The sequence below is a fragment of the Megascapheus bottae genome, chromosome 13 (assembly GCF_031878675.1).
Source record: "Megascapheus bottae isolate mThoBot1 chromosome 13, mThoBot2.hap1, whole genome shotgun sequence".
Taxonomy (NCBI): Eukaryota; Metazoa; Chordata; class Mammalia; order Rodentia; family Geomyidae; genus Megascapheus; species Megascapheus bottae.
In genome coordinates, this window is record NC_143521.1 from 38,090,319 (window position 1) to 38,118,242 (window position 27,924).

At 41.6% G+C, this 27,924-nt stretch overlaps 1 protein-coding gene and 1 non-coding gene across 5 annotated transcripts in view; both read left to right on the forward strand.

Moving 5' to 3' along the window:
• Positions 1–5,282: 5,282 nt before the first annotated feature.
• Positions 5,283–27,924, forward strand: part of Pds5a (PDS5 cohesin associated factor A) — a 100,336-nt gene continuing 77,694 nt past the window's right edge. For 2 of the 4 annotated variants that reach the window (XM_090343692.1, XM_090343696.1), the window contains exons 1-4: positions 6,179–6,501; positions 23,105–23,308; positions 25,849–25,935; positions 26,676–26,773. In XM_090343692.1, coding sequence (XP_090199818.1) covers positions 6,364–6,501; positions 23,105–23,308; positions 25,849–25,935; positions 26,676–26,773 — 527 coding nt within the window. In that variant the 5' untranslated portion in view covers positions 6,179–6,363. Of the gene's footprint in view, positions 5,374–5,495; positions 5,651–6,178; positions 6,502–23,104; positions 23,309–25,848; positions 25,936–26,675; positions 26,774–27,924 lie in introns of those variants that run through there. The other 2 variants (XM_090343695.1, XM_090343694.1) reach the window with 2 other exon arrangements.
• On the forward strand, positions 15,755–15,963 carry LOC150055844 (small nucleolar RNA U3). The gene has a single exon (XR_016537532.1). It is a non-coding gene; the product is annotated as a small nucleolar RNA U3 (small nucleolar RNA).

Consider the following 27,924-nt stretch of genomic DNA (forward strand, 5'->3'; position numbering starts at 1 on the left):
CTTAGCATGCACGAAGACCCGGGTTCGATTCCTGGGTACCACATATATTGAAAAAACCCAGAAGTGGTGCTGAGGCTCAAGTGGTAGAGCTCTAGCCTTGAGAAATCCCAAGGACAGTGCTCAGGCTCTGAGCTCAAGCCCAGGACTGGCAAAAAAAAAAAAAAAAAGATTCACAAACTCATGACATTTGGGCTATGGTATATCTCAGTGGTACAGTATTTGTACAGCATGTGCCAGGCCCCAGGTTTAATTAACCCCACAAAACAAAAAAGCACATATTATGCAACCATTAATTTAACTTTACTCTTTCCTCTAAAAATTTAAACTTATTCACCTTTAAGTCTTTGTTTATGCCTTTCTGGTTACCTTTTAGCTATTACCATCTCCACACAACCCTTCAAGGCCCAGCCTTTCCTTTTGGAAGCTCCTAGAGCATTCCTTTTCCAGACAATGTGGTTCCTGTCCATTATAGAATGTATCTTACTTATGTTGCAAATTGTAATTCATTGCATGTCATTGCTCCTTTTAACTGTCTGTGATCATGTTAAAAAAGCAGAAATTTGCCTTTTTTGTTGTTGTTGCTCTTGTTTAATATTCTCCTAGTGCCTGGTATCCTATCTTCTCCATAAAGGAGCTCAATAATTGTTCACTTAATCTTTTTGTTATTGTTGTTGTGGGGCTTGAATTCCGGGTCTGGGCTCTGTCTCTGAGTTCTTCAGCTCAAGGCCAACACCCTACCACTTGAGCAACAGTGCCACTCTGGTGGTTAATTGGAGATAAGAATTCACTTATGGTTTTCTGGTGGTGAATTCGAGATGAGTCCACTTCTGGTTTACTGGGGTTAATTGGAGATAAGAGTCTCACAGGGGTTTCATGGCCGGGCTGGCTTTGACCCACAATCCTCAGATCTCAGCCTCCTGAGATTACAGGCATGAGCCACTGGTGTCCAGCTTGACTTAACCTTCTGTGACGTGTGTGTGTGTGTGTGTGTGTGTGTGTAAGTGATCTACCACTTGAGCCACTCTGCTATTTTCTTAGTTAGCAACTTGCTCTAGTCCCAGGAAGGTCTGGATTGCGGTTCTTCTATCTGTATTTCCCTGCATCTCTGAGATAGCAGAACTGTGCCACTGTACCCAGTCATTGTGCTTCCTCCAGAGTGGGAATGATAAGCGCGTATTACAGTGTCCAGCCAATGACTGATATGGAGTCTTCCAAACTTATTTCATGCCCAGGTGGTCCTCAAATCACAATTCCCTGATTTACGCCTCTCAAGTATCTAGGATTACAAGCTTGAGCCACCAAGCTCAGCTGAATTACTTTGATATCCACCAGACACTGGGGTTCTAATTGTGTACCAAGCATAGTACTTCCTATCTAAGTGTTAACATTACTGCTCTAGCTACTGAGACTTAAAATTTCAGAGTCTTCCCTGGTTTGTTTTCTCACTTGTTTTTGGTTGGGGGGAGAAGGGAAGTGTCAATCTTGGGGCTTGAACTCAGAACCTAGGCACTGTCCCTGAACTTAACTTCTTTTGCTCAAGGCTAGTGTTCTACCACTCCAGCCATGGATCCACTGCTGCCTTTTTTTTCCCTTGTGGTTTTGTGGAGACAAGAGTCCCACAGATTTCCCTGTCCAGTCTGGCTTTGAAGCATTATCTTTATCTTAGCCTCTTCAACAGCAAGGATTATAGGTGTGAGCCACTGGTTCACTGTCCCTGAGCCATTCAGTGTTCAAGTTTAGCATTCTACTACTTAAACACAGCACCACTTCCAGCTTTTTCTGTTTATGTGGTACTGAGGAATCAAATCCAGCATCAAGCATGCTAGGCAAGCACTCTACCCTTAAGCCATACTCTCAACCCTCATTTTTCTTATATTATATTTCATCACCTCCACTGATTTGCTTGCTTCTTGTTACCATCTCTCCTTAGGAGTTTTCCATTTGTATTATGCCAAATTACCTTACTTCTACACTATGTACCAAGTATTATTGTTTGAACTCAGGGCCTTCTGCTTACTAGGCAGGAACTCTATTAGATACTATTATTAAATCTGATTTACAGATAAAAAAAAGAAGCATAGAAAGACTGATTTGTTCAAGTTTATCTAGGTCACAGCTTACTATTCTTCCACTTAAATCAGTCTAATAATTTCGAACCATAATCAGAATTCAAGCCCAATTACCATAGGACTATACAGCTATATAGTAATCCCCCTCTATCTGAAGATTTTGTTTTATTTGGTGCTTGTCCTAGGGCTTTATGCTTTACCTCAAAGAATAAGCACTGTCACTGAGTTGCTTTTTTTTTCCCTTAAGGCTAGCATTCTACCACTTGAGTCACAGCTCTATTTCTGGCTCCCTTTTTTGGTGGTTAATGGAGATAAAATAGTCTTAATGGGCTTTCTTGCCTGTGCTGGTTTTGAACTGAGATCCTCAGATCTCAGCTTCCTGAATAGCTAGCATTACAGGCTTGAGCTATAAGCCTGGCTTCCTGAAGTTTTGAGTTCCACTTTTTTTTTTCTTTTTGCTGGCCCTGAGGTTTGAACTCAGAGCCTATATTTGTCCTTGAGCATTTTTGCTCAAGGTTAGTACTCTACTACTTGAGTACAGCTCCACTTTTAGCTTTTGGTAATTAATTGGAAGTAGGAGTCTTATGAACTATCCTGCCTAGGCTGGCTTTGAACTGCAACCCTCAGATCTCACCCTCCTGAGTAGCTGGGATTATAGGCATGAGCCACCAGCACTTGGCTAACTGTAATAATTTATTTATTTCAAGTCCAAAGCCAGCCCGAGTTACATAATGATTCTCGGTCTCAAGATAAATAATCCAACAAGAAAACAAAAAAGACAGGAATTTTAAAGATTATCTCACTAATTCGATATTTGTATATTTGAAGACTCAGGGCTTGTTTACTATTCTTTGAGTATTTACAAAGTTATATAATAATAAAGTAATAAATTGTATAAAGTTAAAATGTACAAAATTGGGGCCAGGAGTTTTGCCTAGTGGTTAAAGTGCTTGCCTAGTATGCACAAAGACCTGGGTTCGATTCCTTGGTACCACATACATACAAAAAAAAAAGCCGGAAGTGGTGCTGAGGCTCAAGTGGTAGAGCTCTAGCCTTGAGAAAGTCCAAGGACAGTGCTCAGGGTCTGAGCTTAAGCCCAGGACTGGCAAAAAAAAATGTACAAAATTATATAAAATATACAAAATTTCATTTATGGGAAAGTTACTGAGCTTGAGAATGAAACTCACTGATCTTCTCTTATTTAAATATCAGATAAAGACACACCAGATGTGACCAGAAGTGCCTAAAAATGATAGTTTGGGCAGAGTTAATAGCTTGCAAGCACTATTTTAAGTGGATTTTGTCTGCTATTCAGAGTTCCAGCAAATTAACAATTGTGGAGTGTTAGATTCCAAGATGATTACTCCCTTGGTAATATCTGAAAAACAACTCTGTGAGTTGAATTACCTTTACTTTTTTTTGAAGAATATGGAAAAAGGAAACCAAAGCATATTCACCATCTGTAATTTAAGTAACTCTGTAAAAGTTTCAAACTATGGTGCTGATTAGTTTCAAGACCTATTCATATTATTATATTCCTTCTATTTTCAATTCATATCCTGAACTTACATGTATACTCTTGAAGAGGATCATTTGCTTTCATATTTATCTTAAATTGCTCCAACCCTGACTTTTTCTTGACAATCCTGTTTCTTTGGATGAAGGAAAAGGTCAATTTTTGTTATATCTATAATATTAAAAAAAGAGATCTCCCAAGTGCATAAGAACTACAGTACATAGCTAATATGTAAAAATGCTTTACTGAGATCTGAGGATCATGGTTCAAAGCCAGTCCCACATGAAAGTCCATGAGGCTCTCCAGCCACCAGATCTCCAACCAACCACCAGGAAACCAGAAGTGGTGCTGTGGCTTAAGTGGTAGGGCAGTAGCCTTGAGCTGAAGAGCTCAGGGCTAGAGCCCAGGCCCAGAGTTCGAACCTTATGACTGACCAAAAACCATTTTTTTTTCTATTGTCATAAAGGTGATGTATTAGAGGTATTACAATTACATAGTCAGGTAATGAGTACAGTTCCTTTCCCACAGTGTCTTCTGTTTCCTCCCAGTAGAATCCTTTTGTTTAGGGTTACACTATCATAAATTTTGTTCCTGTAGATTTAAATGGGGAATTTAGATTTGCAGCTATATCTTGAATGTTTCAGAGGCCAGCAGACCAAAGATCTAAGAAAACTTTTGAATGCTAATTTCACGTGTGTGTGTTGAACTTGGGGACTTTTACTTGCTAGGCAGGCCCTCTATCACTTGAGCCACGCCCCTATGTTTCAGCTTTCACAATGTTAATTCTACAAGTCTGAAGTCAGAAGGTGAGAACTCGGAAGGAGTTGAGCAGCCACATTGTGCCAGGTTGCAAACTTTGTAGCTCTGTCCCAGAGTGTGAGTCTGTGCGTGCGTGTGTGCGTGTGTGTGTGTGTGTGTGTGTAGGGTGATGGGAACTGGAGGGGGGTCGGTACTTTTTCTCCGAGTAATTAACCAGTTTCATCCACATCCCTCAAGACGACCCTACAAAAGCCATGAAAGTCACGGCCAAAGGTAAAACTCGGAGCGCTCTGAATCCCAGGCGCCCAAGGCCGCCCAGGAAGGGGTTCGCTTCCCGCCACTCGGGTTCCTCCTCCACTCACCCCCTCGGGTCCGCTCCTCCCAGAGGCGCCCGCGCTGCAGATTTTTGGCGCCAACCGAGTGGTGGCGCTGTCGGCCTCGCGCGCGGCCGCGGCGGGCCCTGGGGAGGCGGAGGCTCGGCGGGCGGAGGCTCGGCGGGCGGAGGAAGGGGCGGGAGCGAGGCGCGCGCGCGTTGCTCTCGCGGGCTCTCGCGCCGCTCGCGTGACCGGCCGGTGTGTGCGCTACGCTAGGCGCCGGCTCTCGGGAACAGGGAAAGGCAGGCCGGGGGCGCGCGTGCGCGCGGGAGCGCGCGATTGCAAAGCGTGTCCGGGTCCGGGTCGGCGCGAGGTGCGTGCGTGCGGGGCGCGCGGGCGGGCTTGCGGGGGTTCCGGGCGGACTCACGCGCACACGCGCTCCCGGAGGAGCCTTTTCCGAGGCTGCTTTTCCTTGGCCCGACGGAGAGCGGCAGTGTCTCCCCAGCCAGCGCACGCCCGCCCCGCGACTCCCCCCGCGGCGGCTGCTCCTCGGCACCACCAGCCCCAGAGCGGCTCCGGGGCGGGTGGCGGCGGCAGCGGCGGCGGCGGCGGGACCCGCGGAGTCGCTTTGTGTGTAGCCCGACTAGGGGCGGCGGCGCAACCACCTGACAGAAGCCGGGGCGCTCGATGCACCTTCCGCCCGCATGAGGAGGAGGTAAAGGCGGCGGCGGCGGCGGCCGCGCTCCCGCCCTCGGCTGTTGGAGGGAGGGAGGGAGGGGACGGAAGGGGAGACCGGAGGCGGGGGAAGGGGGGGGCGCGGGTCCTAGGCCCCGGCGGGGCTGCTCGGAGGCGCTGCTCAGGCCTCGGACTCACCGGACGACGCCGAGCAGCAGAGGGTTGTGGGGGATCGGCCCGGGTCCCCGAGCTGAAGTTGAAGGAACAAAATGTGAAGTGCGGATCCGCGTCGGCCGCTTCCTGGCGCGGGGCTGGGGGTGAGGGCGGCTTGTTTTCCCCGCGCGCGGGGGTTACAGCGGGTCGGGGCCCGGGCGGGAGCGCGCCGGCCACTGCCGCGGCCCAGGGCTCGGCCCCGGCAAGGGCGTTTTGTTCCCGGGAGGCGCCGCTGCGTGCCGGTCCGCTTGGGTCCTAGTTTTGCGGCCTAAGCCGCGAGCTTTCTAGGCCTTGCTTCTCCTTTCCCAGAGGCGGCCGGCTGGGCGGGGGACTCGGGGCTTCTCTGTGGCTCAGCGGAGGCCTCGGACTCCCTACCGGTCTCCCGAAGGCCACCAAACTTCGGACCTTGGTGCTTAGGGGTGGATTTCATTGTGAAAGGTGGAATGGGCAACTCCGGGGCTGCTCGGCGCCTCCCGTGGCTGCGGCTGCTGCAGCCGCTGCCGCCACTACCACCACCACCACCGGCGGGGAGCCCTGTGGCCCAGGTCTGGCTCGGGTTGGGGAGGCTGGAGGCTGACGGGGTCCGGGCCCCCAAGAAGAGCCCGAGTGGCAGGCAACCCTGAGTCCCCGGCCTCTGAGAGTGGGGTTGGGCGGGGGTGGGAGGTGGGGGAAGAAAACCTTTTTCAGATTAAGAGATTTTGAAATGAAAAAAAAAAAAAAGAAAAAAGGTTACAAAGTCGCCCCTTTGCCGCTGAACTTTGGTTTTCTGACCGATAGAGGCCGGTAGAGGACTGTGAAGGAAAAGTTCTCCCCCAGGATGGACTTCTCAGCGCAGCCCAAGCCTGCCACGGCCCTCTGTGGCGTCGTGAGTGCCGATGGGAAGATCGCTTACCCTCCAGGGGTAAAGGAGATCACTGACAAGATCACCACCGACGAAATGATCAAGCGACTGAAGGTAAGCGACTGGCCAGGTTGGGTTGTTTGGCGTCTCCGTTTTTTCCCCTAGTGATGTTATTTCACCACTGGGCCTGGTCTTTAGTAGAAGTTCCATCTACTTAGTTCTTCATTAGTATCATATTGTCTTCTCCTATTCCCTCTAAATTTCTTCTGTTTTAGGTATATTTTTGGGTAAGTTCCTCAACAACGGAACTATTAGGAGAAGGTTAAACGAAGTCTTTTTGTCTCCTACTGTTTTTTTTTTTCAAACATCGAGAACTCTAAAGTGTTTTAAAAGTTTTATTTCTGTCAACAGTTTTATTTCATGGGAATATTGTATTATTTGGCATGATACCTTTGTTTAAGAATGTTTCACTTTTATCAGATTCTGAGGGGGCTGATTTAATTTTCCCCTCTCATTTCTCACAATTTTTGAATATTCAGAAGCATATATACATATATTTGTATACACATATGGTTGGATTGTGGTTTTAATATAATGAAATAAGTGCATATATATTCCAAGGACTTTTAAAAAACTCCAGTGAAGCCTCTGCTTATATAGTAGGAACATGGTAGTCGTTACACTGGTTAGGTTTTTGCTTTCTGTTTCATTGTGAGAAAAGCTATCTTTTCTATGAGTGGGTTGCTTAAAAGTTCCTACTTTGGCCTGATGACTTGGTTCTTGATTATTGTGCTAAGACAATATCAATGAGTAAGAAAGATATAAGGAAGGATTTAAAGGTATATAATTTTATTGTTATTAAAAAGTTGTACAGAAGTGTTACCATCTCCTAAGTCAGGTAATGAGTACATTTCTTTTTTTTTCATATATTTTTTATTGTAATTAATAGAAGGGTTACATTATATTCACCACATAGAAAGTGTGTTATTTCACAAGCATTGATACCCTCTCTCATGTTTTGGTTCCCATTCCCCCTCCCCCCCCATGAGTACATTTCAGTTTGGATAGTGAAAATATTTGAAATGTAAGTTTATTTTGTCTTAAATGTTTGTGTCAAGACAATTTAAACATACCTCAGATTGCTCAAGAAAATACATGCTCAATGCTTTGAGATTGCTTGTGTACTGTTAATCTTACTTAGAAGTCTTTTAGTAGTCATTTTATATATGTATATCTTACCCTCTTCAAAGTAGCCATCGTGAACCAGAGCTTGGCCAATCTAAGCAGGGAGGCAGGGCCTGTTTACTTAGGAATAAAAAAGGAGGGGTCTGTGTGTTATATTTGCTTGCCAGATTTTTGCCTAATGGTGCACTCTTCTGCAGAAGTAAACTTTGCCTTGCTGAGTTTCTCTTTGAGTTTTGTCCTTGTTCCTACACATCCTCAGACATTCCTAACATCATGGACATAAATTGTGGCCAGAGTGCTGTTATTGTTATGAGATTAGCTCAGAGTAGTGATTCAGTGTTATGAGATTAGCTGGAAGTAATGATTGAGTTTAGGCTGAATGATTGAGTTTAGGCTGGAGATATGGCTGAAGTGGAACTTGTTATAGTGTGCCTCCTAACAAATGTGAATTTGGGACATTTGGTTATCATTACACTTCAGCAGACATTGAAACTGTCGGTTGTCACAACTGGGGCTAGTCTAGAATAGAGAAAGAGCAAGGCAATGAGCTGTTAGGAAAAATTATTATTCCTAGTCCAGGTGAATGAGTTAAAAGTTGCTTTTTTTTTTTTTTTTTGCCAGTCCTGGGCTTGAGCTCAGGGCCTGAGCACTGTCCTTGGACTTTATCAAGGCTAGAGCTCTACCACTTGAGCCTCAGCACCACTTCTGGTTTTTTTCTATGTATGTGGTACCGAGGAATTTAACCCGGGTCTTTGTGCATGCTAGGCAAGCACTCAACCACTAGACCAAACTCCCGGCCCCATGTTAAAAGTCTTTTAAAATAGGATGTTAATGGTGGAAATATAGAGAAGGAATGATTGGAAGGAAAGGTTTCAAAGTTAGAATTAGACTAGATGATGGTATGTGAGACAAAAAGGTATCTGATCAACTTGGTGAAACTTATAGGAACTGACACTGTTAATGCTCTTAAGAGTTTGTAATACAGTGCCTAAGTAAATGTTTATGATAAGGTAATTTTTTTTTTTGCCAGTCCTGGGCCTTGAACTCAGGGCCTAAGCACTGTCTTTGGGCTTTCTTAAGGCTAGAGCTCTACCACTTGAGCCACAGCACCACTTCCGGCTTTTTTGTTTGTGGTACCAAGGAATCAAACCCGGTCTTTGTGCATGCTAGGCAAGCACTCTACCATTAGGCCAAACTCCCGGCTCCTTAATAAGGTATTTCCGTGGTTTAGTTTTCATTTGTTGCTTTTCTAACAGAAATGAGACATTAGTTCTTTTAATTAAAATAAATCTTTTTGGTGTAACTTGAAATTGAACCAATTTCCTCACTAAAGAAGCATTCTACCAGAGTCATATCCCTAGACTATACATGAGTTATACATGAATTGAGATACTTAATTGGTGTCCTTTTAAAGTTACAGGTTTTTAAGGAAGAATTGGAAAAACTTTAATACAAAGCTGTGGAATGTAATGCTGTTATGTAGTATATTTATCTTTACATTTTACTAAATTTTCTAACGAAAAATATTAAAATCTGCCAGATATCGATGACTCATGCCTGGAATTCTAGTTACTCAGAAGGCTGAGATCTGAGAATCACAGTTGAAAACTAACCCATGCAGAAAAGCCCGTGAAACTCTTGTCTCTATTTGGAATTGTGGCTCAAGTAATAGAATGCAAGGCTTTGATCTCAGAAGTTTAGGGACAGAGACCAGGCCCTGAATTCAAGTCATAGGGCTGGCACACGGGGGCCGGGCGTTTGGCTTAGTGGTAGAGTGCTTGCCTGGCATGCACAAAGACCAGGGTTCCATGGTATTACATACATAGGATAAAAAGCCAGAAATGGTTGCTGAGACTTAAGTGGTAGAGCTCTAGCCTTGAGACAGTCCAGGGACAGTGCTCAGGCCCTGAGCGCAAGCCCAGGACTGGCAGGAAAAAAAAAAAGTTAGGCTTAAGTGGAACCAGTGGTAAAGAGCCTGCTTATACTTAAGTACATGTAAAGCCTTAACTTCAAATCTTAATATCTCCCAGTTCTTATCCTCCTTCCCTCCCTCCCTTTCTTCCTTTCGCTAGTCATGGGCCTGAGCACTGTCCTTCCACTTTCTCAAGGCTATAGCTCTACCACTTAAGCCTCAGCACCACTTCGGACTTGTTAGGCAAACACTCTACCTCTAGCCCAAACTCCAAGCCCCATGAGATTTATTCCTGAGACCTCCCCCCTTTTTTTTGGTGACCAATCCTGGGTCTTGAACTCAGAACCTAGACACTGTCCTTAGGCTTTCTCAAGGCTAGTTCTCTACCTACCTCTTGAGCCACAGTACCACTTCAGCTTTTTCTGTGTATGTGGTACCAGGGAATCAAACCCAGGGCTTCATGAATGCTAGGCAAACATTCTACCACTAGAGCACAGTCCTGTCTCCTTTTTAGTGTGTATACAACTCCTTTGTGTGTAGCATTTCTTCAAGAATCTTCTGCAGTCATGAGTTAGTAGTAATGAATTGCTTTAGTTTATGCTTGTCTTTGAAAGTCTTCACTTCTGTTTTAAGGCAAAATTTGGTGGATGTAGTAATCTTGTTTCAGGACTTGAAGTACATCAGTCAGCTTTCTTGGCCTTTAAGATTTCTATGGAATGGCTTGCTGTTGCTCTTGATAGGTTTTCCTTTGCAAATAAGCTTGTACTTTTCCCTTTCAGCTGTCACTATTTTTTTTTTGCCAGTCCCGGGCTTGAGCTCAGGGCCTGAGCACTGTCCTTGGACTTTCTCAAGGATAGAGCTCTACCACTTGAGCCTCGGCACCACTTCCAGCTTTTTTTCTATATGTGGTACCAAGGAATCGAACCCGGGTCTTCATGCATGCTAGGCAAGCACTTTAACCACTAGGCCAAACTCCTGGCCCCAGCTGTCACTATTTTATCTTTGTTCTGAGAGCTTGGCATTTTAAGCACGATACAATATGGAATGGTTTTTTTTCTGGCCATATTTATTTGGATTCTCAGTACTTCCAATAGTAGGGTATCCATTTCTTTCCCTATATTTGGAGGAAAGTTTTTTCTATAATTTCATTAAATGTTTTTTGTGTGTATGTATGTGTCTGTATGCGTGTGTCTGTCTTTCTGTGTCATATCTCAATCTCTTCTACACCAGAGGTTTTTAAGTTTGATCTTTTAACTTGGTCCCAGAGACCTTGAATATTGTGTTCATGGTTCGCTGCCTTCCCTTTGCTTTTTTTTCTTTTCTTTATTGCTATGTCAATGTAGTAATTCATTAACCTTGGCTTACTTTCTGATGTTCTTTCTTCTACTTGGTATAGTCCATAGATGATGATTTCCATTGAATTTTTATTTGATTCATTGAACTTCCCCAAGGTTTTTTTAGTATGTTTCACAATATCTTTTTGCTTAATTTCTTTTGCTTAGTTGTTAATTACCTGTCTGAACCTTGAGTTGACTTTGATTTTACTCAGCTGTTCATTTGAATTCTCTTTGAGGCCAGCTGTTTTTAAATCATTTTGAATTCTTGGTCAGGTATTCTGCCCATTGAAATATTTTGGCCTTAGTTATTAAAGGTTTAAAAACTTGCGGGGCTTTGGTGGTATACACCTATAATCCTAGCTCTAAGGAAGTTGAGATCTGAGGATTTTATACTTAAGCCAGCACTAGCAGCAAAATCTATGACACTTTTTTTGGTCATTGTCCCTGAGCTCTTCAGTTCAAGGCTACTGCCCTACCCCTTGAGCCACGGTGCCATTTGTGTTTTCTGGTAGTTAATTGGAGATAAGAGTGTCACAGACTTTAGTGCCTGGGAAGGCTTTGAATTATCATCCTCAGATTTCAGCTTTTGAGTAGCTAGGATTATAGGCGCCCAGCATGTGAGACTCTTATCGCCAATTAAAACACCAAACAGAGTTGAAAATGGAGCTGTGGCTCAGGTTAGTAGAGTACTAACCTTGAACACAAAAGCTCAGTGACAGGGCCCAGGAGCATGGCTCAAGTGGTAGAGCATTAGCCGTGGGAAAGCTCAAGGACAGTGCAGAGGCCCTGAGTTCAAGCCCAAGACTGGCACACACACACAAAAAACCCAAGACTGGCACACACACACACAAAAAGTTCAGCATCAGTGCTTAGGGCCTGAATTCAAGCCCAGGACTGACACTAAAAAGAGTTAATGAACTTTCTGAGGAATCTTGTTGCCCTTTTCCTTTTTTTTTTTTTTTTTTTTTTTTGTGAGTCATGAGGCTCTAATTTGGCCTGGACGCTGTCCCTGAGCTCTTCAGCTCAAGACTAACATCCTACCCTAGAGCCAAGTCCCACGTCTGTTTTCTAGAAGTTGATTGGAGATAAGAGTCTCAGGTCCTTTTGTGCCTGGGCTGGCTTTGAACCTTGATCCTCAGATCTCAGCCTCCTGAGTAGCTAGGCCCAGAGTTCAAGCCCCATGACCCACACAAAAAAAATTGCCTCCTAGGGCTGAGAATTTTGCCTAGTGGTAAAGTGCTTGCCTAGCATGCATGAAGACCCGGGTTCGATTCCTCAGCACCACATACATAGAAAAAAGCTGGAAGTGGTGCTGTGGCTCAAGGGTAGAGCTCTAGCCTTGAGAAAAAAAAAGTCCAAGGACAGTGCTCAGGCCCTGAGTTCAAGCCCCAGGACTCCAAACAAAACAAAGGAAAAAATCCAAAGTAAAGAAAAATATGCAAATAAATGATCTAAGATAAGGTAGAAAATAAAAATATGAAAGAATATTAATAAATTTAAGATAGTACTTAAAGATAGTGAAAAAATAAACACTTGTTTTGCGTTCTTCTGTTGTTGGAATCTGGTACGTCTGAAATGAAAGGTAGAAGGATGGTGGGTTGTAACTAGAGTCTTGTAGTTTTTCTCTGTTCCTACCTTACTAATTGGTATTATGGGGTAGATGAAGATTGGGTTGATTTGGGAATGTGTTCAGTGTCAGGAGTGCATTCACTTCAGAACCTTCCTGTTGCCTTTTCTGGTCCCAGTAAACTTAGGTGCATCTGATCCAGGGAAACTCAACATACTCCAATGAGTGTATCCCCTCGCCCCCAGTTTGTGCATTCATAGGCATCAAATATCCAAGCTAAGGGGTCATTGGGTTAGAGAGTAGCGGAAGCAAACAACACTAAGGTCTGCACTGGGTGAGGAGAGTCAGAGGAACCTGACACTATCTGATGCTTTCATTGCTTTTAGACTTCACTTATCAGCAAACAGCCCCGTGGGAGGAAAAAAGTTGCAGAAATTGAGAGATCTTAGAGACCTTGACTCAGAGTCCTTAGTCCTCTTTGGCAGCAGTTCCCATACTTCAGTGAAGCAGCTCCCCAGGCTGGGTAATTCCAGAGCCCTCAGTTGCCATAGTAATCTAACAAATGATGGGGCTTGATCCAGGCTACACAGACAGCACAGCCTGAGGCCCCTACTTGCTTGCCTAAACCTTAGTGGGCCTGCATCTCACTCTACTTTTTTGTCCATGACTGCCACTTGTGGCTATCTTCCATCCATATTCTCTGGCAGGGTATGCTCAGGGATCTCTGGCTTATGATTCGTTTCTTGTGGATGTTTTGAAATGCTCAGAATACCTTTGTCTCATATACCTTGCTTCTCAAGGTGCCAACAGGTTTGGGGGTAATGCAATGAATTTTTTCCCTGTTAGCTTGCCACATAGGAGTCGCTGTTGCACTAAATCAGACCAGATTTAACACTTAAGAGAACTGTAGATTTTCTCCTGTGCCATAGACTTTGTTGTTATCAAGAGCCACCTGATTTGCTTATGACTTTGACTTCTTTTCCTGTCTTAGGAACCTTAGGGTTAGTGCTTCCATGTTTCTTCATGCTTTTTAGTAATTCTGTAATCTCTTTCTTGATTCCTTGTGCTTTGAACGTAGTTTCTTAATGGTAACATCATAATTTCTTGAGTATTTTGCTCAGAGCTGGCACCCCCCCCCCACCTCCAGCTTTTGGTGGTTAATTGGAGATAAGAGACTATCCTGTTTGGGTGGGTTTTCAACCAGGATTCTTGAATCTTTAGTAGTTGGGATTGCAGTTCTAAGCCATGGCATCTGACTTTTTTTTTCTTTATAATCAAGGGATATTAGGTTTGTAAAATACTGTTTTAGCATATTTGCATGATTTTTCTTTTGTATTCTACTAATAAGATGTATTCGTTAATGAATATTCAGATATTAAACCAAGTTTGTATTCCTGGTATAAATTCTACTTGGTAATAGTATATAATTGTTTATATCTATTGCTTAGTTTAGTTTGCTGGTATTTTGTTGAAGTCTGTCCCTCTTCCTCCTCCTCCTATTCTTCCTCCTCCTCTCCTTCCTCCTCCAACTCCTCTTCCTCTCCTTCCTTCCTTCCTGCCTTCCTTCCTTCCTTTCTTTTTTTCTTTCCTTTTTTTTTTTTGCCAGTCCTGGGGCATGAACTATGAACTCAGGGCCTAAGTACAGTCCTTGGAGACTTTTTGCTCAAGGCTAGTATTCTGCCACTTGAGCCACAGCACCACTTCTGGTTTTTTCTGAGTATGTGGTACTGAGGAATTGAACCCAGGGCATTGTGCATACTAGGTGAGTACTCTCCTATCACTAGTCCACGCTCTGGCCTTGTTGAAGAGTTTTATGTTGTAATAGTTATCTTGATTGTCTGTAGTTCTGGTTTGAAAAATCAGGTAAAAAGCACCACCAAAGCACACCCAAAGCCCTGGGTTCCATTCCCTGGAATCACATACACAGAAAAAGCTGGATGTAGTACTGTGGCTCAAGTGAGCAAAAAGTGTTCAAGGACAGTGCCAGGCCCTGAGAAGTCCCAGGACTTGCAAAACAAACAAAACTCCATACATAAAATTCACTTAGAGAGGCTGGAAGTGTAACCTAGTGGTAGAGTGCTTGTCTTGCATGCACAAAGCCCTGGGTTTAATTCCTATATGTATCACATACATAGAATAGGCCAAAAGTGGTGTTGTGGCTCAAGTGGTAGAGCACTAGCTTTGAGAAAACCCAATGATAGTGCCCAGGCCCTGAGTTCAAGGGCTGCCATAAAAAAAATTACTTGGAGATATTTGAGCTTCCTTTTGTTATTGCTGGAGTCAAAATGGTGTAGTTCTTTTTTTTTTTTTTTTTTTTTTTGGTCTTTCAGTTCTGGAGCTTGAACTCAGGTCCCGGGCACTGTCCTTGAGCTTCTTTGCTCAAGTTTAGCATTCTACCACTTGAGCCACAGTGCAGCTTCCACTTTTTCTGTATATGTGGTACTGATGAATCAAACCCAGAGCTTTGTGCATGCTAGGCAAGCACTCTACCACTATGCCACAATCCTGGCCACCTAGTTTTGTTCTTTATATGTCAAGTAAAATTAAGCAGTAATGGTATTTGAGCCTGGGTTTTTATTTGTGTATATTATTTGATTGCTAATTCAGCTTTATTTATTTTAGCCTTATTCAGACTATTTCTCTTGAGTCAGTTTTGGTAGTCTGTATCTTTCTAGGGCTTTGTACATTTCATTTAAGTTATGTAATTTGTCAGAATATAGTTATTCATATGGTACTCTATAACCTCTATACAGTTGGTAATACTGTTTTCCATTTCTGAATCTTGCTTAATATTAGCTGAATGAAGAGTTTTTAGGGACTAGCTATTTTGTTTCTTTCTCTGTCATAGGGAAGATTTGCTTACTTGTGCTTCTCTGCCAATGTCTACTTTTTGCTAGTCCCTCTTTCCATCTTGCTTCTAGAGAATTTCCTTGCAGTTACTGTTGATTTTGCTCTCTCCGCTCTCCCCGCTCTCCCAGCTCTTAGCATAATTAACTCCAAGTATCTTTTCCCACTTGGAGATACTTACCTGTGTGAATATCATTTTTCCAACTCTTAGTCTACTTAACCATAGAACCAACAAAACCAATCCTTGCTCCTCCCAAAACTAACTGCTTTTCATTTTATTTTTTAGAAAAAGCTTTAAGTAATGGTTATTTTACAAGTAGAGCAAAAATTTACAGGTGTCATCTCCAACTTTCTGTTGTAGTTGTCACCTTAAATAAGAAAAACAGTAGCCGATGCTTATGCCTGTTATCCTAGCTACTCATAAGGCTAGAATCTGAGGATGGAGGCTCAAAGCAAGCCTGGGCATGAAAGTCTGTGAGACTCTTTCCTCCACTGAACTACAACAGCAAAAAAACCAGGAAGTTTATGCTTTCAGGGATCAGTTCTATCGTTTGTTACTAAGGAAACTCCACTGTTGTGTGGAGTATGGGAAATCACAAGGAGGCGGCACAGTGTTCTCTCCTGAGTGTGAAGCTGGCTCTTGATGTTGCCCTAGGGCAGCTGCTACCTGCCATTGATCATTATTCTCCTTTGGGGCAAACAAGAGCAAAAGGACCAGTCTGAGTGATAAAAGGAGGGTGGAGGAGCAGAAAGTGGAGCTGTGGCTCAAGTGGTAGTCTTAACTTTGAGCACAAAAGCTTAGAGAATGTGCCCAGTCCCTGACTTCATGACCCAGGACTAGCACCAAACAAAACAAAAATTGCAGATTATAAGTATGTTCTCATCATTCTAACAAATTACTAAATCTGAGGGAATTGTAGGAAGCCCTAGATTTACAGAAGCAAAGTAGCACAGTGTTGCATGAAAATTTGTGGCTGGCATCTAACATGAGGAAGATCTTACAAAGAACTTCTTTGTGTTTGGGAAGTTTGCACAAATTTGGGAAGTTATTAACTGACTTAAAATATATGACAAAATATCAGATTAATTAAAATCACCCTACTTGATGTTATTAATTACTGCTGTCAGGACATAGAACTTAGAAGTTTTTTTTTTGTGTTGTTTTTTTTTTTGTCCGTCATGGGACTTGAACACCTTACCCCTTTAAACTACTACCTTCCTTAGCATCTTTTTTTTTTTTTTTTTTTGCCAGTCCTGGACTTGAGCTCAGGGCCTGAGCGCTGTTCTTGGACTTTCTCAAGGCTAGAGCTCTACCACTTGAGCCTCAGCACCACTTCTGGCTTTTTTGTATATATGTGGTTCCAAGGAATCGAACCCAGGTCTTTGTGCATGCTAGGCAAGCACTTTAACCACTAGGCCAAACTCCCGGCCCCTTCCTTAGCATCTTAAGGTTTTGGTATATACTTGGCTCTATTAAATTGTCGCTTGACATTCTTCTGTATAGAAGTAATTTTTCTTTGTTAAATGTGTTTTTTTTTTTTGTTTTGTTTTTTTTTTTTGCTGGTCCTGGGGCTTGAACTCAGGGCCTGAGCACTGTCCTTGGACACTTTTTCCTCAAAGCTATTGCTCTACCACTTGAGCCACACAACACTACTTCTGCCTTTTTCTATGTATGTGGTACTAAGGAATTAAACCGGGGTCTTCGTGCATGCCAGGCAAGCACTCTACCACTAGTCCAAACTCCAAGCCTTTTTATTCTTTTGTATTTATTTATTTAATGGGTCCTGGGGCTTCAACTCTGGACCTGGATGATGTCCCTAGTTCTTCAGCTCAAGGCTACCGCCCTACCCCTGGGCCCTACCCCTGGGTGCTGTCCCTGAGCTTTTCAGCTCAAGGATACCACCCTACCCTTCAGCCAAGCCCCACTTCCCATTTTCTAGAGGTTAATTGGAGATAAGAGTCTCAGGTCTTTTTGTTCCTTGGCTGGCTTTGAACCTTGATCATCAGATCTCAAGCCTCCCGAGTAGCTTGGATTACAGGCCAGAGCCACTGTGCCTGACTTTTTCTTTCTTTCTTTCTTTCTTTTTTTTTTTTTTTGATAGATAGATGTCTGTTTCAAATTTGGGGGGTATTGTGACTATAGCTGTTAAAATTCGTAAGTCCCCCCCCTCCCCAGTCCTTGGACTTGAATTCAGGGCCTGGGCACTGTTCTTGGATACATTTTGCTCAAGGATAGAGCCCTGCCACTTGAGCTACAGGGCCAGGTTCTGGCTTTTTCTGTATATGTGGTACCATGAATTGAACAACCCAGGACTTTGTGGATGCTAGGCGAGCACTCTACCGCTAGACTATGTTCCCCGGCCTCCAAAATTCGGCCATCCTCAGGAATTCAGAACCAGCCTCTGGAACATAGCAAGATCCCACCTCTTCACCTTCCATCCCATTCTCCCCCGCCCTGCCCCCCCCCCCAAAAAAAGCTCATTTTTTTGGTTTGTCTTTTTTGCCTATGCTAAGGCTTGAATTCAGGGCCTAGACTATGTCTCTAAACTTTTTTGCTCAAGGCTAGCACTCTACCACTAAAGCCATATTTCTCTGCTTTTGATGTTTTTGGCGATTAATTAGAGGTAAGGTCTCACAGACCTCTCTACCTGGGCTGGTTTTGAACCCCAGTCCTTGGATCTGAGCTTCATGAGTAGCTAGGATTTATAGTCATGAGTCATCGGTGCCTGACTATGCATTATTTTTTGAAAGGTTTGAAAAGTTACTTTTAGTGAATTTTTACAGACTAGGTATCCCTTCATCCTCCTTTTTGTGCTTGTACTGGGGCTTGAATTCAGGGACTTGAGTTCTCCCTTGGCTTGTTCACTCAAGGCTTACACTTTATCTCTTGAGCCATACATTCAGTTCCAGTTTTGGGTTTTTGTTTTTTGGGGGGCCAGTCCTGGGGCTTGAACTCAGGATCTGAGCACTGTCCTTGGGCTTTCTCAAGGCTAGAGTTCTACCACTTGAGCCACAGCACCACTTCTGGCTTTTTCTGTGTATGTGGTACTGATGAATCAAACCTGGTCTTTGTGTATGCTAGGCAAGCACTCTACCACTATGCCAAACTCCTGGTCCCCGTTTATGGTTTTATTGTTATTCTTTTTGGTGGTGGTGGTGGTGGTCGTGGGGCTTGAGCTCTGGGCCTGAGTGCTCTTTGAGCTCTTCAGTTCTTGCGCCACAGTGCCACTTCCAAATATTGTTATTCTAATTCAGTTGTTTTAAATAAATGAGTACAGATATGGAAATATAAATATTTCTTAGTTTTAGCAGTTGCTATTCAGTTTGTTAGATGGTAATAAACCCATAGAAGCTAATTTTCAAGTACGTATTAACTGGAGCATAGTGGCTTATAGTTATTCTAGCTACTTGAGGAAGTGGACCCCACCTTAGTCAACAAGCTGGCAAGACGGTTTATATCTATAATCCCAGTTATGTGGGAGGCATAGGAAACCTCTCCCCTGGTACAAACGCCAGATGTAATTGGCAGAATCATTTAAAAAGGCTGAAGGTGTAGCTCACATGGTAGAGCACTTACCTAGCAAATGGAAGGGACTGAGTTCAAATTCTAGAAAGAGAAATATAGTAAATAGCTTTTCATTTATTTTGTAGGACCATGTATATATTAGGTAAACAACTGTATCTCTGAAATTTTCCCAACCATCTTACACTTTTGTAAATTTACTGTGTGCTGGTCCTCCCATTCCACATAGTGATGTTCTGGTGCTAAGTTTAGTTTGGTGCTTATTTAGGGCATTCCATTCTCTTCTGTTTGTTCTGTGTAATGTCTCATCTTCAGGGCTCTGCTCATCCTCCCCCCCCCCTTTTTTTGTCTCTGTTTCCTAGGATCATGATAGTTGGATTCTGATACCAAGGATTTAATTCTCAGTGTGTAAATACTTACCAAATATCCTCTTACATTAGGCTGGGAACTGTGCCTTTGGTTAAAACCAAGTCTCAGAGCCAAACCCAGACTCATTATGGGAGAGGGCTACAATGGTATAAACATTAGGGGAAACTTTATGGTGGTTAGGCCAAAGATAGCGCTAAATGATCCTTGTGTTTACTTGCTCATGTAGTCCTGTCCACACTTGAACTTAACCAAAAGGCTAAGAATCCATCTTGTTCTCAATTCCTTTCTCACCTGAATAAATCTAATAGCAACAAATCGACTGCTGTAGAAGTCACTTTATGTGCCTTTTGAAATTAAGTACTAAGAGATTGTTACTTAGGACATGCTGTCTTTAGATCACCTGCTGGAGGTGATCTAAAATGCCATAAAGGGCATTTATTTTGCTGTCTAAAAAGACCCATAGAGAAAGCCTGAGGTATTTTTGCAACAGTTAGTATTGAATTAGACCCATGTAACTGAGCTTCCATCAAAATATCCTTCAGGCCCAGTGAAATTCTCAGGATGGCACCCATGATAGAATGCAACCTTAGGAGAAATTCCCAGCCCAAACCACCCAGCCAATGCAGCCTTCCAATTCCTCATTCACAGAATCTGTGATATTTATTGCTTAAGGCACTTAATGGGTGGGATACTACTGTTATATAGTAATAGATGACAAATGAATACCCTTTATTTTGATCGTAGGGTTTAAACTCTGGGCGCTCTTCAGCTCTACCACTTGAGCCAGAGCATCATTTCCAGTTTTCTAGTGGTTAATTGGAGATAAAAGACTCATGGACTCCTTTCTTTCTTTTTCTTTTTTGTGGGTTGTGGGGCTTGAGCCACTTCCAGTTTTTCTAGTGGTTAATTGGAGATAAGAGACTCATGTACTTTTTTTTTTTTTTTTTTTTTTTTTTTTTGCCAGTCCTGGGCTTGGGCTCAGGGCCTGAGCACTGTCCTTGGACTTTCTCAAGGCTAGCACTCTACCACTTGAGCCTCAGCACCACTTCCAGCTTTTTTCTATGTATGTGGTACTGAGGAATCGAACCCCAGTCTTCATGCATGCTAGGCAAGCACTCTGCCACTGGGCCAAACTCCCGGCCCGAGACTCATGTACTTTTGTGCCAGGGATGTCTTTGAACCACAATCCTCAGACTTGAGCCTCCTGAGTAGCTAGGATTACAAGCATGAGCAACCAGCACCCCACTATCTTGTTTTCTATTTATAAAAAGTAAAGAGCTGAGCACTGGTGTCTCATGACATAATCCTAGCTACTCAGGAGGCTGAAGTCTGAGGATCACAGTTCAAAAAGCCAGTTTGGGCAGGAAAGTCTGTGAGACTTACCTTCAGTAAATATTCAGAAAAGGCCGGAAGTGATGCTGTAGTTCAAGTGATAGAGCACTAGAATTGAATACAAGAGACTCAGGGATAATGCCCCAGCCCTGAGTTCAAGCTCCCAGGACAGGCCAAAAAAATAAAGTAAAAAGTAAAAACAAAATATATAAAAGAACTGGGTGCTGGTGATTCAGGCTTATAATCCTCAAGAGGCTGAGATCTGAGGATCACAGTTCAAAGCCAGCTTGGGGAAGGAAAGGCTGTGCACAGTCTTAACTCCTGTTAACCACCCCCAAAAAATTGGAAATGGAGCTGTGGCTCGAGTGGTAGAACACTAGCCTTGAACACATCAAGATTAGGAACAGTACAATCAATGTTCAGGCCCTGAACTGACTCACTCCCCTCCCCCCAAAAAATTCTTTGTAGGGTGATTTTAGGTCACCTTGTTAGTCCTACTGTTGTGATTGGTATGATTTTATTTTATTTTCTAATGTCTGTTTTGCTTTTTTATTACTTTTCTTTTTGCTGGTGTTGGTGTTGGTGTTGTGGGGGTTTGAATTCTGGGCCTTGGCAGCTCCCTGAGCTCCTTAGCTCAAGGCTAGCACTCTACCACTTTGAGCCACAGTACTATTTCTGTTTTGAGCAGTCCTGGGGCTTGAACTCGGGGCCTGGGACTGTCCTTTTGCTTGCATGCGCGCGCTCTCCCTCTCCCTCTCCCCCTCCCCCCCCTCCCTCCCTCCCTCCCTCCCTCCCTCCCTCCCTCCCTCCCTCCCTCCCTCTCTCTCTCTCTCTCTCTCTCTCTCTCTCTCTCTCTCTCTCTCTCTCTCTCTCTCTCTCCAGTCCTGGTTGCCAGTCCTAGACTTGAGCTCAGGGCCTGAGCACTGTCCTTGGACTTTCTCAAGGTTAGAGCTACCACTTGAGTCTCAGCACCACTTCCAGTTTTTTTTCCTATATTTGTGGTACCAAGGAATCAACCCAGGTCTTCATGCATACTAGGCAAGCACTCTACCACTAAGCCAAGCTCTCACCCCTTTATTTTTCTTTTTATTAGTACTGGGGGCGTGAACTCAGAGCTTCACATCTTGCTTGGCTTTTTTACTCATGGATGGTCATCTGTCACTTGGGTCATGTTGCTAGCTCCAGCTTTCTGCTGGTTAATTGATGATGAGAGTCTTACAGATTTGTTTCTGGGATTGGTTTCAAATGGTGATGCTCAGATAACAGTCTCCTGAGTAGCTAGTATTTATAGATGTCTGCTACCTATATCCAACTGTCTTCATTCTTAGAATTCCTAAATTCCAGATGTTGTCTGTGCATTAGTCTTTTTTTCAATCAGATGACCATCTATTAAATAAATGTTACTAGATTAATATATAAAGCTTAAAACATACTTTCAGGGATATTAGAAGTTGTTACTTTTTACTAACCTGAGACAGTATTTTTACACAAAGATGTGTAGAAATTTTGATGTGGTAAATGGAATAGCTACTAGTATACTTATTTATACATTATTGTGAAGTTTGGACCTTTTCGCCTGTGAATTCTATTACTGAGGGTTTTACTGTGGAAAAAAAATTTAATTTCATTTATATTCAGTTGCTTTTTGTGAGAATAAGAATATGCAGATTGTTGTATTTCACATGATAGATAAGTGGTATTTCTCCCTTATGTACATAATATGGCCCCATTTTATTTCTGATATTAGCAATTTGTGGCTTATCTTTTTTCTTCTTGCTAGAGAGCTGCCAATTTAATTGGTTTTTCCTTTTGTATTCTAATTTGATATATGAATAAATAATTGTGTGTTTGCAGAGTAAACCGGTCAGCATCAAGAAACAAACATGTGAACAGTGATTGTTTCCTAGGGTTAAGAAATGAAAAAAAATTTCTTTTATGTATTTGCCTTTATTGAGTTTTCAAAATACATATGTGAGGCTTAGGGCATGTGGCTTAGTAGTGCATGCTAATATGCACAAAGTTCTAGCATTTCAAATGAAAAATAAAATACATATTTGTTATTGTTTTTACCAATGCTGAGGCTTGAACTCAGGGCCTGAGCACTGTCGCTGACCTTCTTTTGCTCAAGGGTAGTATTCTACCACTTGAACCACAGTGTCACTTCTGGCCTTTTCTATTTTTATTTACTGAGGAATAAGACAATGAATGAATGAATTTATGAATAAATAAATACTAAAACTCTTTGGTTTGTGCTAGGGATGTAGCTCAACAGTAGAGCACTTGGTTAGCATGTAAAAGGCCCTGGGTTTGATTCCCAGCAGTGAGTAGATGGTTAAATATAAAATGAATAGCTAGCTTCAGAAATCTAGTTTGACTTAAGTAACTGTAACCCCTCTGTACATCACCTCTATAATGACAATTTTTTTAAATCCAATTTTAATGGAATTCAGGAGTGTTATACATACTATGCATAAGAGTCTTGGATTTTCCTGCCTAGGCTGGCTTTGACCCACAATTCTCAGATCTCAGCCTCCTGAGTAGCTCTAATTACAGATGTAAGCCACTATTTTTTTTTTAAAGCTCTCCCAATGATTACTAAGTACCATAGTTGGTTATATATCATTCTATTATGTATGTTTTTATAGATGGTGGTAAAAACTTTTATGGATATGGATCAAGATTCAGAAGATGAAAAGCAGCAGTATCTCCCACTAGCCTTGCATCTTGCATCTGAATTCTTCCTCAGGAACCCTAATAAAGATGTACGTCTCCTTGTAGCTTGTTGTTTGGCTGACATATTTCGAATATATGCCCCAGAAGCTCCATATACTTCCCATGATAAGCTTAAGGTAAATATAATCCTTACAAACTTTTACAAAAGTAAAAAATGAATTATTCTTGTTGTATAGTTTATCTTAATGAGTATATGTTTGTATTGTAAGTTTGATTATAAGTTTTGAAACTATTCATTGTTTTTGTTTTGTTTTAGAAATTTCTCCTGATTTTTTGGGGGGGTGTGGGAGCAGGGTTGGGGGGACCCTGGGCACTGTTCCTGAGTTCTTCAGCTCAAGGCTAGCCACTTGAACAGTGCCACTTCCAAACTATTCAATTTTCATGTCTTCAAAAATGATCATTTAAAAGCTATCCTTCATAGTAGTCCATCACAAAGCCTAGATGGCTATGTTCTGCATATTAATAGTGGATTAATGATGGTTTAAAAACTGCTATACTATACTTTATAGGTTCAGATAGCTATATTTCCTGACAGCTTCCTTTTTTTTGGTCATCGTGGGGCTTGAACTCTGGGCTTGGGCACTGACCCTTAGCTCTTCAGCTCAAGGCTACCACCCTATCCCTTGAACCATAGCCCCACTTTCCATTTTCTAGTGAGTAATTGGAGATAAGAGTTTTAATGGACTTTAGTGCCCAGGCTGGCTTTGAACTGGGATCCTTAGATCTCAGCTTCCTGAGTATCTAGGATTATAGGCATGATACACTGCGCCCAGCTTCCCTTACAGGTTTCTTAACAGGCAAAACTATATGCTTATCCTGGTAATTCTGCTTTTGTTCAAAATATTCATGGAAGTTTTCTTTTATGTTGATTCCTTGAACTGATTTCATTTTAGTAATATGAAAAATAAAATGAAAAATTAAAATAAATGAAAAATAATACAGAACATGAAAGGCTATTATGAATAGTAAAATCAATTATGCTTATTCTTACAAATTTTTAGTCTTTAGGACAAGTTTTTGGAAAATTCTATAGGGTTCCATCCTCATCCTTATCCATGGTTTTGCTTTGTACAGTTTTAGTTGTAGCCAGTTATGATCAAGAAGTAGTAAATGGGCTAGGAATGTTGCTCAGCGGTAGGATGCTTGCCTAGCATACATGAAGCCCTGGGTTCAATTTCACAGTATCATATAAACAAAAAAAAAAGCCAGAAGTGGCACTGTGGCTCCAGTGGTAGAAGAAAAGAAGCCCAGGGACAGTGCCTAGGCCCTGAATTCAAGTCCCAGGATTGTCCCCCCCTCCCCCCCAAAAAAAGAAAAAAAGAAATTTCATATTGGGGCCAGGAGTTTGGCCTAGTGGTAGAGTGCTTGCCTAGCATGCATGAAGACCCATATTCGACTCCTAGGTACCACATACATAGAAAAAAGCTGGAAGTGATGCTGAGGCTCAAATGGTAGAGCTCTAGCCTTGAGAAAAAAATCCAAGGGGGCAGTGCTCAGGCCCTGAGCTCAAGCCCAGGACTGGCCAAAAAAAAAAAATTTCAAATTGCAGCTGGTTATGGTAACTTACACCTGTAATCCTAGTCACTGTGGAGGCTGAGATCTTAGGATCATGGTTCAAAGCCAGCTCAGGCACTAAAATCCATGAGATTCTTATCTCCAATTAACCACTAGAAAAAAATAGAAGTGGCTCAAGAAATAATAGGGCCTGGAGCTGAAGAGCTCGGAAAATACCTAGGCCCAGAGTTCAAGTCCCATTACCAAAAAAAAAAAGAAATTTCCAATTGCACTATTTTATAGAGACTAGAACATACTGTTTTGTTTTATTTCATTATTAATGTTAATCCTTTACTATGCCTAATTTATGTATTCAACTATCATAGGTAAGTCTGCATGGTGTCAAAAAAGTATCATAGGTTTCATTAGTCTAGTCTCAGTCATCTGCTGGTCATCTGTATAAGGGGGAACTGAATTAGTACAAATCTCACATTGTAGCATGTTGTTACTATTTTGAGTTAAAACTTGTAAACAAAGCTCAATTAGTAAGAGAAGTCTTGGAGTAGTGGTAGTTTACACCTATAAACTTTATTAGCTGAGGCTAGCGGACTGACTAAGGCCAGATTAGGCTACACAGTAAGACCCTGACTCAAAAACAGCAAGAGAAGTAAAGCACTATCATTACTTTTGGACTAGTTGATTGCTGTTGTTTCATTTGTCTTTGTAGATATCAGATTCAAAACTGGCTTGTGAAAATTGCTACTTATATGTAGGAAATAGTGAATTGACTCATACTAAAAAATGAAGATAGCTATTTGACATGCAAGGTAAAGATACTGTGTGATGTGGAAATTCTGTAGTAAAAGTAATACAGTTGAATAAGACACAGATTCTGGGTTCTTCTCAGAAAGTGAAAAGCTAAAAATGAATATGACTAACCATCTTTATTTTTGCTTTTGAAGGATATATATATATATATATGTATATATAGTTTTTATCTTTAACAGTCATTTTGAGTAATGGATTTGCATAATTTTAAATTATTCAACTAAAGGAGGGTTTTATTGTTGTTTGTAACAAATATATGGAGAATATAGAGACCATTAGTGTGTTGTGAAGGAATAAGTATGTCTAAATTAATATATTTTATTTTTTTTAACAGGACATATTTTTGTTTATTACCAGACAATTAAAAGGTTTGGAGGATACAAAGAGTCCACAATTTAATAGATACTTTTATTTATTAGAGGTAAATCCAACAATTTATTTCATAAATGTGAATTGTGTATACTAGCAAATTTTTATATATAATATTAAATGAACCTTTGTTTTAGAGAAAGTCCACTTAATAAAATATATTTTATATTAACAAGGAAAAGAAAATCTTGTTCCTTATATTTTGAAAAGATAAATTATTCTAATGGGATGCAGAAGATTATTTTGAAACCAGCTTTCATTGTATTTGTTATTCCTTTCTACTGTAAAATAGGTTTTTAGTGCTCCTTAACATTCTGTTTATGTATGAATTTTATTTTATTTTATTTATTTTTTTTTTGCCAGTCCTGGGCTTGAGCTCAGGGCCTGAGCACTGTCCTTGGACTTTCTCAAGGCTAGCGCTCTACCACTTGAGCCTCAGCACCACTTCCGGCTTTTTTCTATGTATGTGGTACTGAGGAATTGAACCCGGGTCTTCATGCATGCTAGGCAAGCACTTTAACCACTAGGCCAAACTCCCGGCCCCTATGTATGAATTTTATGTATGATGTCTGTCAACCTTAAGTACTATTATTAAATTTGAGAAAATGGATGCTATGTATGTTTTCTTAGATGTAGTTTATACATTGAGTCATTATAGGCTCTATTAATACAGAGTCCTAACTCTAAAACTTAAAATTTACTAGTAATAAAAATTTAAATTTACTAATGGGTTTACTTTTGTGTTGGTATTCTGTGCGTGTGAGATTAATTATTTTTATTTATTCCTTTCAGAATTTAGCTTGGGTTAAGTCATATAATATCTGCTTTGAATTGGAAGATTGCAATGAAATTTTTATTCAGCTTTTTAGAACTCTCTTCTCAGTAATCAAGTAAGTTTCTTTCAAAATTATTTGTCTTTTTCCCCTGTGAAGTCTCTTACACTAATTTGTGCTTGAAGAATTTTTAGACTTATAAGATTGTTTTTATTGGAAGTGGTAATATAAAGAGGAAAATAAAGTTATCTTTGTCATTTTATGATTTGGAATTATGATACAAATTATTGGTTGCCCGTGGAATAGTAGAAAAGTATTATGAAGAGCCCTTGTTTTGAAAAAACTTGGCTGGTAGAAGCAGTAACATACAGTTGGAACATAAATGGTGTAAAATTTTAAGTCGTGACGTAGTAAACTATGAGAGGAAATCAAAAGTGATCTCTGTACCATTAGTGATGAGAGACATGATAGCCAAGTTATTAAGCATATTGATTTTGATAACTTTTTCCATGTGTAAGAAAACATTCGGTACATGGCATGCCATGTGTGTGTTTCTCATGCTGCTCTTGGTCTGCCTGTTCTGATAATTTTCTATGGTTTTTTTCCTTGGGAGAGCCAGTGTTCTTCCATTCCTATTTAGAAGTTGGGGAAAAATCATAAACACTGTTTAAGTCAGCCTTTGTTTCATAGAAATAGGGAAAGTAATACAGAATGAGAGTGTTTAGCTTGGAACAAAGTACTGGACAAAAGATCTCAACATAATGTTTTTGAATTTTTCTTATAGTTAAGAAAGTGTATTGACAGGTGCTGGTGGCTCATACTTGTAATCCTAGCTACTCAGGAGGTTGAGATTTGAGGATCACAGTTTGAAAGCAGCCTGGCACACTAAAGTTCCGAGAGACTCCTATCTCCAGTTAACCACTAGAAAATGGGAAGTGACCCTATGGCTTAAGGGGTCGGGTGGTAGCTTTGAGCTGAAGGGCTTAGGGACAGCACCTGGGCCAGAGTTCCAAGTCCTATAACTGACAAAAAAAAAAAAAAAAAAAAAGGAGAGAGGGAGAGGTTAATTGTTTTGGTTATAGTAGAATAATAACATATTAAATTGCCTGTTCTTAATTTGGTCCCTCCCTCCCTCCCTTCTTCTGCTTTCTCCCCTCCCCCCTTTCTTGTCACTTATGGGGCTTGAATTTCAGGGCTGGGCTCTTTATTTTGCTCAAGGCTGATGTTCTACCTCTTTGAGCCCCAGTGTCACTTCTAGTTTTTGAGTG